This window comes from Eumetopias jubatus, unplaced genomic scaffold, assembly GCF_037043125.1.
Source record: "Eumetopias jubatus isolate StellerSeaLion01/CBP00866 unplaced genomic scaffold, mEumJub1_p1.0 scaffold_4, whole genome shotgun sequence".
In the NCBI taxonomy this organism is placed as follows: Eukaryota; Metazoa; Chordata; class Mammalia; order Carnivora; family Otariidae; genus Eumetopias; species Eumetopias jubatus.
The window spans coordinates 171,032,243-171,047,636 of record NW_028274810.1 but is presented as its reverse complement, the minus strand read 5'-3'; the positions used below and the strand labels follow the sequence as shown (position 1 = coordinate 171,047,636).

General features: G+C 36.7%; 1 protein-coding gene across 1 annotated transcript in view; it reads left to right on the top strand.

Moving 5' to 3' along the window:
• PREX2 (phosphatidylinositol-3,4,5-trisphosphate dependent Rac exchange factor 2) overlaps positions 1–15,394 on the top strand; it is a 294,568-nt gene that overhangs the window by 185,102 nt on the left and 94,072 nt on the right. The window contains exons 27-31 of the mRNA XM_028111247.2: positions 1,443–1,537; positions 2,299–2,381; positions 3,124–3,214; positions 3,880–4,008; positions 11,055–11,096. Coding sequence (XP_027967048.1) covers positions 1,443–1,537; positions 2,299–2,381; positions 3,124–3,214; positions 3,880–4,008; positions 11,055–11,096 — 440 coding nt within the window. The remainder of the gene's footprint in view (positions 1–1,442; positions 1,538–2,298; positions 2,382–3,123; positions 3,215–3,879; positions 4,009–11,054; positions 11,097–15,394) is intronic.

The following is a 15,394-nucleotide window of genomic DNA, read 5'->3' as shown; positions in this document are numbered from 1 at the left end:
GCCTCCTGTCTTACTTACTTTAATCAAAGACAAAAACTCTCTTATTCACTGTTATTTATTATACAGTGTTTTACAATGAAAAAATATTAAGCAATTACTATTAAAGTTATTCTCCACAGAGATGTTTAACACAAACTAATAGCTAACGTTAAAAACATTTTTGCCAGACACATGGGGAAGCAGGATGATCTCACATAATTCCCAACACAGCCCTGTGTGGCATGTGCTGATATTAACTCCATTTTACATGTGAAGAAGCTGAGGCCACAGGAGTTAACATAATTTATCTGTGAAACCAGGTGGTCTGGCTCACAGTTTCTCTCTTAATCACTGTACTATCCCAATTTCTACATGAAAAGGATTTTAACAAATATGTTGAGTTAATTATTCCTAGAGATTTAATAGTATATAACACAGATTAACCACCTTTACCATTTCATTTACTTTTAGCTTCAAAGGATACCAGTAGACTGTTTAATACGAACCTGTGGTTTTTCTCCAATGGGAAATTATAGATCTAAAAATACTTTCTTACCTCAATTTCTAGTCATCAGATAATTAAAATTACCCTCTGAGTCTCCCTCTAGGTTAAACTAGAAATTTTAAATGTAAATTTAGAGTTAAATAAGTCCTTTTAACTGATTCTGAGGGGGGGGAAATATTTTGTCTCTTATACCCTTTCTGAAATCTATAATTTGTCCATATTCATACACAAACCTTTTACACATTCTTTCCTTCGACATTGACCATTATCGAGCACTAACCAGGTGTGGTGGCCAGTGCTGAGCTCTGAGGGGGAGACAGGGTGCCGGTCCCTTCCGGGGAAGCTCAGACTACAGCTGATGAGTTATAATTGAAAGCTACCAGAAAGACTTGAAAGGCAGAGATCATGAAACAGGACCTTGTCTCTATTAGCACATTAACTACAGACATGCCACCTCAAATAGATAATGATGAATTTTTTTTTAAGATTTTACTTTTTTATTTGACAGAGAGAGGTAGAGAGAGAGAGAGAGCACACGCAGGGGGAAAGAGAAAAGCAGACTCCCAACCGAGGAGGGAGCACGATGCAGGACTCGATCCCAGGACCCTGGGATCATTACCTGAGCCGAAGGCAGTCGATTAACCAACTGAGCCACCCAGGCGATTTTTAAGTGCGGTTTGACTCCTAGTTTTCTACCTTCAGATTTAAAAAAAAAAAAAAAAAAAAAAAAAATCATTCAGGATCAGCCTACACGGCTTCAGAGATTTTGAAATACAATTGAATTTAAATTTTTCTAAAGTGTAAGATAAAATGTGAGTCAAACCAGATTTATCTTTCTCGTCATTTTCTCTAAGACCTATCAGTAAGTCTAACTGTGGCATGACACGTGTATCTGATAAGAACTGGCAGGGCTACGACAAATGCATGCCCGAAGTGACGTGTGCCTCCTTCTTCCCAGCGACTGCAACAGCAACAGGAATTCCATCGCCTCCTTCACCAGCATCTGCAGCAGCCAGTGCAGCTCCTACTTTCACAGTGATGAGATGGACTCAGGTGCGTTTGGCCGAGGCGTGCATCCTTTCTGCTCCCCGTCCTCTGGGAGATACCTCTCAGAGACTGCACCATGTGATCGACCTGCGTTTTCACCTTATATCAGTCATCCTTGGCAGCCACACGTGCTGGATGAAGTCAACGTCCCAATCCCCTTGTGAACAGAGTGAATTAAAAAGAGAGGAGAGAAACAAATGAAGTCTGATCTTAATATCTATTTTAGGAGTTTTCATGGTACTACAAGGAGGCTAGGTACACAGGAAGCAGGTTGTACTAAAACATGAGGCGTTGTTGACCGTGTGAGGAGGCGGGTCGGGCTTTGAACCTGAGGACTTCTGAGACAGTAGGTGCACGGGGAGCCGAATGATGAGGAAAACACTGACTGATAGAAAGATCTTACAGATATCTTATCTGGGGTGTGTTAAGAACCAAGACTTCGCATCCGATTAGGACACATCTTCATTTTGAAATATGCAGTTTATTTCAACTATTTAACAGTTAGAAAACTGCACTATTTGAAAAAATCATTGACATAAGATATATATTGTTTTTTTTTTCCTGTGAGGCACTCTGCGCACACCTCTATTTCAAAGAGCAATCATCTGATATCCTAATTGCTATTAAGTCCTTTGGAATTCTTTATCTGATCATGAGAACATGATGGAATCAGAGTGCGTGTTTATTATTTTATTTTTTAGTTTCACCTATATCAAAATATTTTAGCATGTTAAACAAAGACGGATGATTTATTTTTCTACATCTAGGTGATGAGCTTCCCCTCAGCGTTCGCATTTCTCATGACAAACAGGACAAGATACATAGCTGCCTGGAGCATCTTTTCAGCCAGGTATGATTGGGGCAGTTGTGGGTCTTTTTTTTTTCCACAGATCAAACTGTCAGGAATCCCTTTTTCAGACATAGTAAAAAGAGCTTAGAGTAAGAATGGAAAGGCCTCAATCTGCCCTTCCATCCCCTTCACCTCAATTTCCACAATTTAAAAGGCAATAAATATTCTTCAGCCAACGAACCCAAAGGATTGTTGTGACTGTCAAATAGTTTATGGTTCTTGGAAGAAGTACAGTTATAAAAACAGGAGTTATTCTTTTTATTATTTGTTTCTTTGTAGGTTTGCAGAATGACAGGTTTTATAACACTTCTTGCTTAACATTATTCCTAATTTCAAGAAGCGCAAGATTCTCTTGGTGTTTGTGTTGGTGTTTTGCATTTTTTAAAAAGATTTACATCCAACACCAAAATTCCTAGTGTAAAAGCTTTTACTGCTTTGAAAAGGATTATGATGACTTTTAGGGTTTTTAAAAATAACTCTAGAAATCTTCTCTTGTAAAATGAATATATTGAGTATATTTATATCTTATATTAATATATGATGGGATAGTAAGAAATATTGCAAGCATTATCAGTGAGTTTATTCCAATACTTTATTTAAAGATGGATTTTGCAAGCATCATGAGATTGCAAAAATAATTGTGGCTTTAAGACAAAAATATTTCACAAGGTTTACTCTTAGAAATGTATATTACTTATTATGAGAAGCATGTAACTTTCAGAAATCTCTGCTGTTATGGTAGGTGGATTCTATTACCAACCTCCTAAAAGGGCAAGCTGTTGTAAGGGCCTTTGAGCAAACCAAGTACCTCACACCAGGTCAAGGATTACAAGGTAAGATTTAAAAAATCACTATTATAAGCAATCGGGAAACAAAGGTGGGAAATAATACAGTCATGAAGTAAAACCATAGTGTAAGAGGAAAATGGCTGCTCATGTTTCATAATTCCCTTTATATTAATTCTGTTTTAATCATTTTTGAATATATATAAAAAGTCAGTATAGGATCTTTGAAATTTCTTTGCACGTTTAAAATGTGCAATGCCTGTAGGGACTAGAATAAATAGGAATGAGTTCGTTGAAGAGATAGAAGTGTGGCATATGTGTGAAGTGTTTCAGCTTTTGCTGAAACCAGCATAATGCCTACTTGGTTGTAGCCTATTGGTTGGAGGAAGGGGTCTCGGGAATGTGCTTTTGGCAAACAGAACAGCCAAACAGAACAACATCTAGAGCTGCCATTTTCTGACATCTAGTTTCGGACATTGAAAATAGAGTTTTTATCTAAATTTGCTCCTTTTTTTAAATGTTTGTAAGGAAGTAATAAGGTTAGTCTTTCCTTTTTAGATTTAACCGATTTTCTCCTGTAATATAACTAGAGAAAGTACCACCATGCTAATAACCCAGGACAACAGGAATGAAAGAGGATTCTGAAGCTCACAGATTTGTTAACTGTTTGGTAAATGGTTGAAATTTACAAGAGATTTTCTGTATTTATTTAGAATTTCAGCAGGAAATGGAACCAAAGCTGAGTTGTCCAAAAAGGTTAAGGCTTCACATCAAGCAAGACCCTTGGAATCTTCCCAGCAGTGTCCGGAATCTTGCTCAGAACATCAGAAAATTTGTTGAAGGTCAGGATGAAAAGCAAAGAATATTGCATAGTATTAGCAATAATCATTTAAAACCAAAAGTTCAGGAATGCCCTGATTACTTTTTGCAGTGTTTCATATTATGAGGAAAATCAAAGAACTGGAAAGGGTGAGGGACGAAGGAAGCAAAAGAAAGAATAGGATTTTAGAGCCTTATGTTCCAAGGATCTAAATGATGTACACTGTATCATGGAGAATATTCGCAGTGAATAAAATAAGGGCTCATACTTGGGAGGACATGGAATGTGGAGAGTTTCATATTTTATAATATGAAACAATATCAGCAAAATTTCTGAAGGAGTCACAAAAGTCATGAAACTAAGTTTTATGGGAAGCCTAAAAAATTAATTGTGAATCTGTGAGAATCAAAATAATAGGATAGCTTATATCATTGGTTTATAAGTTTCGTATTTGTCTAAATTTCTTGCTATTAACTATCATGACATTGTTTACTCAACATCCTCTAATTGATACAATCTGCAGTTGGAGATACAACATTTCAGGACAATTCTAGCGCATCTGATTACATGTTGTTTAGGGTCAGGGTACTAAGTAGAAAATTCTGAGAGTTTCCAAAACAAATATGGTGGAGAAGGTGAAGTGAGAAATTCGTTTAATGTTTTAAAATGCCTAATTCGGTGATTTTCTTTCCAGCATTAGACCAGTGGCTGGCGATAATCTGGAGATATTTTTCGGTTGTGACAATTGTGGGGGTGCCCCTGGCAGCGAGTGTGTAGAGGCCAGGGATGCTGTGAAATGTTCTGCAATGTACAGGACAGTCCCTCACAACAAAGAATTATTTGGCCCAAAATGTCAATAGTGCTGAGGTTAAGAAACCTCCACAATAAATAAGTATTTATTTAAATTTTTATTCCTCAGTCGTTTGTATGTCAGTTGCATGTGGTAAGTAGTACTCAGCAGAATTACAGCATACCCCCAGTCCCTGCCATCTTTTTGAGGATAAATTAGAGAGAGTTGTGTACTTTGCTGACAAAAGACAGCTCTCAAATCTGATAGAGTCTGAGCCTGTGACATGGGCCTCAGTTTCTTCTTTTATCAAAAGATAGAGATGTGTATATGTTTTGTGATTACTAAGTCATCTGCCTCGAAATATACTCAGATATAACAGCTTAGATACTTATTAGAGATCAGTAGAGGAAAGGTTTGTACAGATATGGAAAGCTCCAAATAAATCACGGCAATTCTATTGTGTGAAAAAATCTTTTGTTTTTGACAGCTGGATTTCTTGGCTACATTTTTATTTTATAGCTAAATATAATGGTTACTTGTGACAGATTCTAACATCATATTTAATGAAAAGTCTGAATTTAAAACCTCCCAAGGTGGGCGCCTGGGTGGCTCAGTTGGTTAAGCGACTGCCTTCGGCTCAGGTCATGATCCTGGAGTCCCGGGATCGAGTCCCACATCGGGCTCCCTGCTCGGCAGGGAGTCTGCTTCTCCCTCTGACCCTCTTCCCTCTCGTGCTCTCTATCTCTCATTCTCTCTCTCTCAAATAAATAAATAAAATCTTAAAAAAAAAAAAACCCAAAGTAAAGAATAAAAAAAAATGATAAATACATTTTGTAAAGACTGCTTGGTTTAAGGAATTTAAACATATATTTTACTGAGTAAAAAGTTTTTGTTTTTTTCTTTTTGTAGAATAAGTGCCAGTATCATAACACTCCTAGGAATTATAATTCATGAATCTAAATGCACTTGTTCTCTCTACCCCTGAAACTAATAATACACTATGTGTTAACTAACTTGAATTTAAATAAAATCTTTAAAAATATATAAATGCATTTGTTCTCATCATCTTTGAGGGTTTTTTTTTACATTATAATTGTTTTCAGAGTAAATGCTATATCAGTTAAGAACAGAGAAATCTTTAAACCTTTTCTTGTTTTGTTTTTTGAGGAGCTTTATCTTTAAGATATAAACTTTTTCTAATGCAGGATAAAAAGCTTAATTTTTTTTAGAGAAACTTTTTTACCTTTTTTTACAATTTTATTTTATTATGTTATGTTAATTACCATACATTACATCATTAGTTTTTGATGTAGTGTTCCATGATTCACTGTTTGCGTATAACACCCACTGCTCCATTCAATACGTGCCCTCTTTAATAAGCTTAATTTTTAATGGTATTTGTTTTGAAAATCTTACATTTTCATCTTAAGTCCTACTTTTATACCCTCAATACCTCACTCGAATCACAAGAAGCAGCTGTAGGAATGATAACTATTTATACATATTGATTGATGTATGTTGTGAATATAGATGCCATTCTTGGTCAGGGGAGCCCAACAGCTGGCTGAGTGTGGTTGGGTATGCTGAGTGTCTTCCAGTGAATGGTGTGGGGAGGGCCCTTTGCAAAATTTTAAGTTATATCCCTGGTTGCAAGTTTTAGTGAGATGTAGTTATTCTTTGGATAAGTGCTGTGATTGTCACTATGTTAAATGAGTTTTTAAAAAATGATTAATCACTAGCTCAGCCCAGTGGACTGTCAAGGAACAGGTCATGCTGTCATTTCCTGGTCATCTGTGTGTTGTCTGGTCCTATTATACAGGATGGAAGCAGCAGCATTGAGATCCTTATAATCAACTGCTTGTTATATTAGAAGTAACCTCACCAATTCATTATGAATTTATTCTATTCAACTTAAAGTAATTTTCATTCTATTTCCCAATTGTCTTTATATAGGGAATTGTTTAACGAAGGGTTAGGTCTTGGCTAGCAATTCAGTGTAATGTCGCCTTGTCAGAATTTCGTGGTTTATATATGTAGCTGGGATAACCCCATTCTCATGTTTCTGTAGGGGATGAAAAAAGTAATGTCTTTTTTTCCTTCTCCCCTTCTAGGTTCTTTTGCTGGGCTCTATAAATTAGTCAGACTAAAGACAAATTAACAAGGGAAACACATAAATTTGTTTAATATGTTTTACATGATACAGGAGCCTTTGTAACGAAATGAAGACCAGAAGAAATGGTTAAACCTGAGTGCTTTTATACTAGGTTTGATAAAGAGTAGAAAGCTTTGGAAAAATGTGGTAGGATGAAAGGGTATGTGCTAAGGGTAGTAAACTAGAGAAACTTCACAAGGCCTGTTCCTCTCAGTGTCTCTCTATCAGTGGAAATAAGGAAGCTCCTTTACTCTGGGATTGGGAAGGCACTTCTCACAAAAGGGTTTTATGACCAGTTTCAGGGGAGTTGGGGGAGGTCAGAGAGACCTCCATACACCTGCTGTTTATCAGATTCCTTCAGCTTAAAATTTTCAGTATTGCCATATTTTGGGGTAGCATGTTCTGAACCTCATCATTCGTTCATCTCTGAGTTCAAAATATCCTATCAAATATATACCAAATGGTATCAAAACATAATAATTCTGTGATCTTTATATAGGAAGTACTGTTACAGTGCCATTCCTAAGCTACATCACACTGTGTCATTCATAGTGTTCATATCATAGCTTGCCAAACTGAGGGTAGAGGAGAGCAGAAAACACAGTGCGCTAAATGGGGGATAGATTCATTTTGTCCTGTCACTAAACACTAAGATAATGCCTGCCTCCTGCTTCATCACTACACTAAATTATGGTGTCAAATTATCAGCCAACTGAAGATGTTTTTACTTGATTAGCACACTCTGATACTGTGATTTATATAAGAAATATATATTTGGTCTTTGTCCCCTTTCCTGGCACAGACTTCCTGAAACTCTTGGAATTTCTTATGATGAGAACTATAAAGGTATCTTTTGTTATGCCAGTGAGGTGACTTTTGGAAAACTTCTCAGAATGGGAGCTGGTTGCCAAGGAAGCCAACCATGCGATTAGAGGGTTGGAACTTTCAGTCCCACCCCCGACTTCTGGGAGTAGAGAGGGGTTGGAGATTGAGTTCCGACACCAATGACCAATGATTTAATCAGTAGTGCCCATGTAATGAAGCCTCCATAAGATCCCAAAAGAATGAGGTTCAGAGAGCTTCCACGTTGGTTCTACAAGAGTGGTGCATGTAGAGAGCATGGAAGTGCTGCACCATTTCCCCATGCATTACCCAGTTCCTCTTCCACCTGGCTCCTGAGCTATATCCTTTTACCATAAATGGGTGATTTAGTAGGTAAAATGTTTCTCAGAGTTCTGTGAGCCACTGTAGCAAATTAATCAAATGTAAGAGAGAGTCACTGAAACCTCCAATCTGTAGCCAGTTAGTCAGAAGCATAGGTGACTTGTAGTTGGCACCTGAAGTGTGTGTGTGGTGGGGGGCAGTCTTGTGGAACTGAGCCCTTACCCTGTGAGATCCGATGCTATCTCCAGGTAGATAATGCCAGAATTGAGTTGAATTATAGGATACCCAGATAGTGTTAGACAATTGCTTGATGGTGTGGGGAAAAAAACACACATTGGAACTGGTGACAGAATTGGACCCACCGTCACCTTAAATTCAAATGTTTATTAGTAAACACATTTTCAGTTCTTGCCCCCTACAAAAGTTGTGCTCTTTTCAAAATCTCCCATTGTTTCAGCAACTTATATTTTTTTTTCATTTTTTCCCCTCTGCCTTTGTCCCAAATACCCTAAAGAACTTCTTCCTCTTTTGTTTTTTTAATGAAAAGTCTCCAGTTTTCCCCTTTTTCTTCTTACCTCAGTAATTGGAACAGCTTTCTGGATAATCCCCCATCTCTGTCTTTTCTGATTTATATATTACTATGTACTATATTCAACTTCCTAAAATATTATGTTCATTTTAGTACTCTGCCCCAGAACCATACAGTGATTTTTTGTTAGATAAGTCTAAACTCATCGATCTGATGTTGGATGCTGTTTTTCAATGAGGCTTTCTAATTGTATCCCAATCTCAGTCTCTAAATGATATAATAAAATCTTTTCTATGCTAGTTTGTTGGATATTTGGTATTCATTCTTTACTATATTCTCTTGCTAGCACTCTTTCCCACTCTTAGGATGTGTACCTACTCCCTTGACATTGTAACTTTAAAAAATTTAAAAACATTTTCGAGACTCAGAATTCTATACCAACTTTTTAGCTGGATTCAGATTACAGTAATAACAGTGCTTCACAGATACACAGCATGTTAAATAATTTTTCAAGGCTTTTAATATATATCCCCATTTATTTTTCCTACACAGGCCTATAAAATAGATAAGATAGGTGTTATCATCACTTATGAATGAGCACCTTGAAACTCAAAGTATGGTTGACCATTGAACAGCATAAAGGTTAGGGGCACTGACTCCCTGCACAGTCAAAAACCTGTGTATAGTTTTGACTCCCCCAAAACCTCACTACTAAGCTCACTGCTGACCAGAGCCTTACTGATAACATAAACAATCAGTTAGTACATATTTTGTATATTATATGTATCCTGTACTGTATTCTTTCAATAAAGGAAGTTAGAGAAAAGAAAATGTTAAGAAAATCATGACGAAAAGAAAAATACATTTATAGTACTATACTGTGTTTATAGAAAAAATTCCACACATGAGTGGACCCATGCAGTTCAAACCTGTGTTGTTCAAGGGTCAACTATGGCTTAGCCATTTTCTGAAGACCGCAAAGCTAGTACAGGAGTACCCCATTATCCACTGTTTTGCTTTCCTTGGTTTCAGTTACTCTTAGTCAACGACAATCCAGAAGGGGATGATCCTCTTTCTGACTTATTGTCAGAAGGTCAGTAGTAGCCTAACTCTTTGTCACGATGCCTACATCATTCCCCTCACTTCATCTCATCACACAGGCATTTTATCATTTCACATCATCACAAGAAGAATGAGTATGGTACAGTAAGATATTTTGAGAGAGAGAGAAAGACCACATTCATATAACTTTTAATACAGTATATCATTATAATTATTCTATTTTATTACTAGTTCTTGTTGTTAATCTCTTACTGTGCCCAATTTGTAAATTAAACTTTGTCATAGGTATACGTATGTACAGGAAAAACTGTAGTATATATAGGGTTTGGTACTGTCCATGGTTTCAGGCACCCACTGGGGGTCTTGGAATGTCCCACATAGATAAAGGGGGACATCTGTAGCAGATGGGTCTTGTGACTCTTCGTCCAGGGTACTTTCCTGCCTCTGAAATTCTCTTGTTCTTGTGTTCTCACTTATAAAATGTAATGTCCTCTCAAGTATCTCCTGTATTTCTTATCAGGTAATTTTGTCACTCTGACTCTATTGTGAACCTGTTTGGATTAGGATGCAGCTTAACCTTTTTTATTTCCCATAATCTTGGACACATAAAGAAGCTCTGTATGTTTTTCTATTTACTTATTGCGAGTAAACTATTTACCAATTAGAAGTAAAGCAATGAGTATGAAGTTAATACACATCATTTATCAAACATTTGTGATTGCTCTTGTTTGGAGATGGGTTGGGAAGAAGAGTATTTGGAACTATTTAGTATTGTTCTGCCCTTTAGGGCAGTTCTTGACTTATAGATTGGAAAGGAAGTCTAAAGAGAGAGATTGTATATATATATATATATAATATATACACTGTGTATATTACATATATACACATATACACATGCTATATAATCTCCAAGTATAATCTGTATAATTACAAGTAATTTATAATTCTAATATATAATGAATAATATGATATGTATAATTATATATAAAGATTATAAAATGCATAAATAATCTTTAAAAGTTTAAGTAACTAAGAAAAAATGCTGTTTGAGAGCTTATTGATCAAGACCATAATAGCTGTAGGAGTTTAGAGAACACCATGCAAACTACAGCAGTTAAGGATGACTTAACAAAGGTAGCAGGATTTGAATGGTGTTTCACAGGCTAATTTAATTCAGAACTGTAAGAAATTTTATCATCTTGAGCAATGGATAGAATTTATATGGACAGATAGGAAGAACATCATGTCAAGTAAATGGGATTTTTATTATCTAATATAGTAAGATTGTGCTAATTTTTACACAGTTAAAATGTGGAGCTAGTGACAGAAAAAGACTGAACAACTAACCGTTAATGTTTTCTTTTTCTGCAGAGGTAAAGTGTAGGATACTCCTGGCTCTTCTTGAGTATTCAGGTAATATTTTTCATTTTTTTTACTACTTGAAATTATTGTGGTCCATGACCTTAGAAGTTTCATGATACCAACGCAATGCCTTCAACAAATTAGATGGAAATACAGTCCCTACTTTCTCTAAAATCTTGCAAAGATTTAAGAAAATACTTAGTTTTAATAAAAACATGCTCATTTTCAATTATAGGTACAAACATGGAAACGTATATAAGTATTTATATAGAATGTAGTTAAAAAGGAGAAAGGAAGCAGGTTTGGGTAAAGTTAATTGTGCAAATGGGTTTTACTGTGGAACTATGTCTAACTTTTGTTTATGAACAAGGATGTAGGTGGGCTCAGATTCAAGGGGTGGAAAAGCAGACCTATACTTTGGAAGGAGGAGGCTTTTACAATCTACCACACCTGGAAAATTTAAATTATAAGTGAATGAATGAGTCAAGTTAACCAGAGGGCTTTTTTTTGTTTGTTGGCCGGTTTTTGCTTTAATTAAACACGTAGTTGTCTTGCTTTTTTGACTGAGTAATAACAAAAATATCTTAGTTTTTTTAGTTTTACTAATAAACACACAGTTGATAGACCTCATATTTATGAATTTCCTTGGGTCCTCACAATCACTGTATGAGAATATTATTATCTTTCCACAGGTTTAAAAGTGAAGAAATTAACATTCAGGCTGATTAATAAGAATAACTAGAAATGGTATTCATTCAACACATATTTTTGAGCATCTGGGAGATTAGATGCTTGATTGAGTAAATGCATAAATAGTAGGTGGCAGATGAAATTCAAACTTAGTTATGGCAATTCCAGAAGTGGTCCTGGAATGCATTGCTGTATTAATTAATATTCAAATGGCTATTCTTACAGATCCTTATTTTGATTTCAATTTTATTTTTCTATTCCTATCATAAGTCTCCTTTTTCCTACTTTCTTTTCCCCTCGTTTACATAGGATGGCACCAGAATGTAGCCAAATTACTCCATATTGTTGGCTACAGAATTATGCTCTCCACTTGGAAAGGGTAGATTGTGTCAGCTAAATATTATTTTTAACTCACCTCTATTCCTATCCTTCTCTCTCTGTAATCTCTCTTTTATCTCTCTGTTGTTATTTTTTTATTATTATTTTCTTTTCCCTACAGTCTCAGAATAATGACTGGAATTACTTGTGTGTCTGTTATTCTTTTTAGACCAGCTATGGAATTTGAGCTTTTTAAACTGTGGAGAGTAAATAAAGTGTTACTATTTTAAAACATGTTTGTAGAAGGTGAGTTTAAGTAGGTGCTCAAATACTGGAATGAAATGGAAGCCTTTGATAAGTAAAACATCCATTTCTTTTGAGTGTATTCCCACTACAAGAGAATTCTTACTCTGCAAAAACAATAAACAATAAACAAACTGTCACCAAAAAACAGCACCCTGCTTTTCTTCTTTTGCTGGAAGCTGGAAGCAGCTGTTGTTGATCCTGCCATAGTTCTTATTGATAAAAATGAGGAATGAGAATAGTTTTGGGGAAGGATGGACATTCGTGAATTTCGAACAGCTGCGTAATTAAAAGAAGAGACTTGTCAGTTTTTCTTGGGAGTTTGCTTATATTGGTGTCTTTATCCATCATATGGTTCCTTCCCTGGTCAGCAATAGAACTGAGCCCCCTTCAGTGCCAGGCACCCTGCTAGATGCTGGAGAAAAGAAAAATCACAATAACAATACTGTGCAATTTCACTTTGCTAACTGAGCCATTTATCTTTATATCTCATTTATCTTTATTGCAGATCTAAGTAGAAATAACCCATAATATATAAAGGAATCTGATACCTAGGATTATATGGTTTAAAATGAGTGGAATGGGTAGATGAAAGCAGATTATATGTCTCTAGGTCCATGAGCACCATTCACATTATATGCTACTTCCTCTGTCCTTGATGTGCTGGTGTTCTCTTGGGGAACCCAAACATGTAAACAAACTCCCACACTGCTGAGTGATGAGCCATCTAGTATAGGGATGTCCCCTGGACCGTGATGGCAGAGCAGGAACTCCATAATACCTATGGAAGGAGAGAGGAAATTTCGCAAGGGTAGATAATATTTCAGTAGTTCAATGGGTTCCAGTAGTTCAAGGAGTTGACTCTTAAGGACCATTTATTTTATTTTATTTTTTATTATGTTCAGTTAGCCACTGTATAGTACATCATTAGTTTTTGATGTAATGTTCAGTGATTCATTAGTTGTGTGTAACACCCAATGCTCATCACAACACGTGCCCTCCTTAATACCCATCACCCTGTTACCACATCCCCCAGCCCCCTCCCCTCTGAAAGCCTCAGTTTGTTTCCTAGGGTCCATAGTCTCTCATGGTTCGTCTCCCTCTCTGATTTCTCCCCCTTCAGATTTCCCTCCCTTCCCTTATGGTCCTCTGTGCTATTGCTTATGTTCCACATGTGAGAGAAACCATATGATAATTGTCTTTCTCTGCTTGACTTACTTCATTTAGCATAATCCCCAATACAGATAAAGGGCTGTTATCTAAGATCTATAAAGAACTTCTCAAACTCAACACTCAAAAAACAAATAACCCAGTCAAAAAATGGGCAGACGACATGAACAGACACTTCTCCAAAGAAGACATACAAACGGCTAAAGACACATGAAAAAATGCTCAACACCACTAGCCATCAGGGAAATACAAATCAAAACCACAATGAGATACCTACCACCTTATCCCAGTTAGAATGGCAAAAATTAACAAAACAGGAAACAGCAAATGTTGGCAAGGATGTGGAGAAAGGGGAACCCTCCTAGACTGTTGGTGGGAATGCAAGCTGGTACCGCCACTCTGGAAAACAGTATGGAGGTTCCTCAAGATGTTAAAAATAGAGCTACCCTATGACCCAGCAATTGCACTACTAGGTATTTACCCCAAAGATACAGAGGTAGTGAAAAGAAGGGGCATGTGCACCCCAATGTTCATAGCAGCAATGTCCACGATAGCCAAACTGTGGAAGGACAATTTAAAGTTTGCTGGTGGAGAGGGTAGGAAAGTGCCCACAGCCAGAAGGCCCATGGACAAAGGTGTGAGCTATAAGAGCATTTATAAGGGCATTTAACATTTGAGGAACCTGAGCCGTGGTGTGTGGCTCAAAGAGAAGAGTTGTGTACAGCCAGAACTTTCAGATATATTGTTTTGTTATATTCTCATAACAAGCCTGGGAAGATTGTTGCTGGTGTAGAGGATGAATGAAGGGAAGTAATGCATTTATAAGCTGTCAGCATAACTTGAGGGTAGATTGTATAGACCCCTTTCTGCCACTCTGAGTTTTTTACCTTTATTACTCACTGGGAGGTGATAATGTGTACAGTTACTTGAAAAAGTATGTACAGTTACTTGAAAAAGTATCATCAGTATGATGGGCATATTGAAGTCTATGCAAACAAGTCATTTACTCTATGGGAAATAGGAAAGTGCAACTGAAAATCACCTCATAAAGTAGTAAGGAGTTGTAAGGTGTTTCAAATTTTCATTTGGAAATATGTTGGTTTGAAATTATTTTTAAATTTTTTATTGTTATGTTAATCACCATATATTACATCATTAGTTTTTGATGTAGTGTTCCATGATTCATTGTTTGTGCATAACACCCAGTGCTCCATGCAGTACGTGCCCTCTTTAATACCCATCACCAGGCTAACCCATCCCCCTACCCTCCTCCCCTCTAGAACCCTCAGTTTGTTTTTCAGAGTCCATCGGCTTGCATGGTTCATCTCCCCCTCTGACTTACTCCCCTTCATTCTTCCCCTCCTGCTATCTTCTTCTTTTCCTTTTTTCTTAACATATGTTGCATTATTTGTTTCAGAAGTACAGATCTGTGATTCGACAGTCTTGCACAATTCACAGCGCTCACCATAGCACATACCCTCCCCAATGTCTATCACCCAGCCACCCCATCCCTCTCACCCGCCACCACTCCAGCAACACTCAGTTTGTTTCCTGAGATTAAGAATGTCAGTGTGGTCCAGGGCATATTGCGTATAAAATTCTCTTACTCTGCTGTGAGCATAGACATGGCCGAGGCCTCCACTTGGACACCTTCAAACCCCCAGTAATTGGTGCCGTGTTTAAGTCCTGTGGTGTATTCAGTGCAAAAAGTTTGAAGTAGTGAAGAAATACAACTTTTGTGTGATCAGTTCTGATTTGAGAATGAGGTTGAATGAAAATTTTATTGCTTAAAATGCATGTAGAATATAGTAGCAGAATGTAAACATTTAAGTATTCTAAGGTTAAAAAAAAAGGGCATTTCTTCTCAA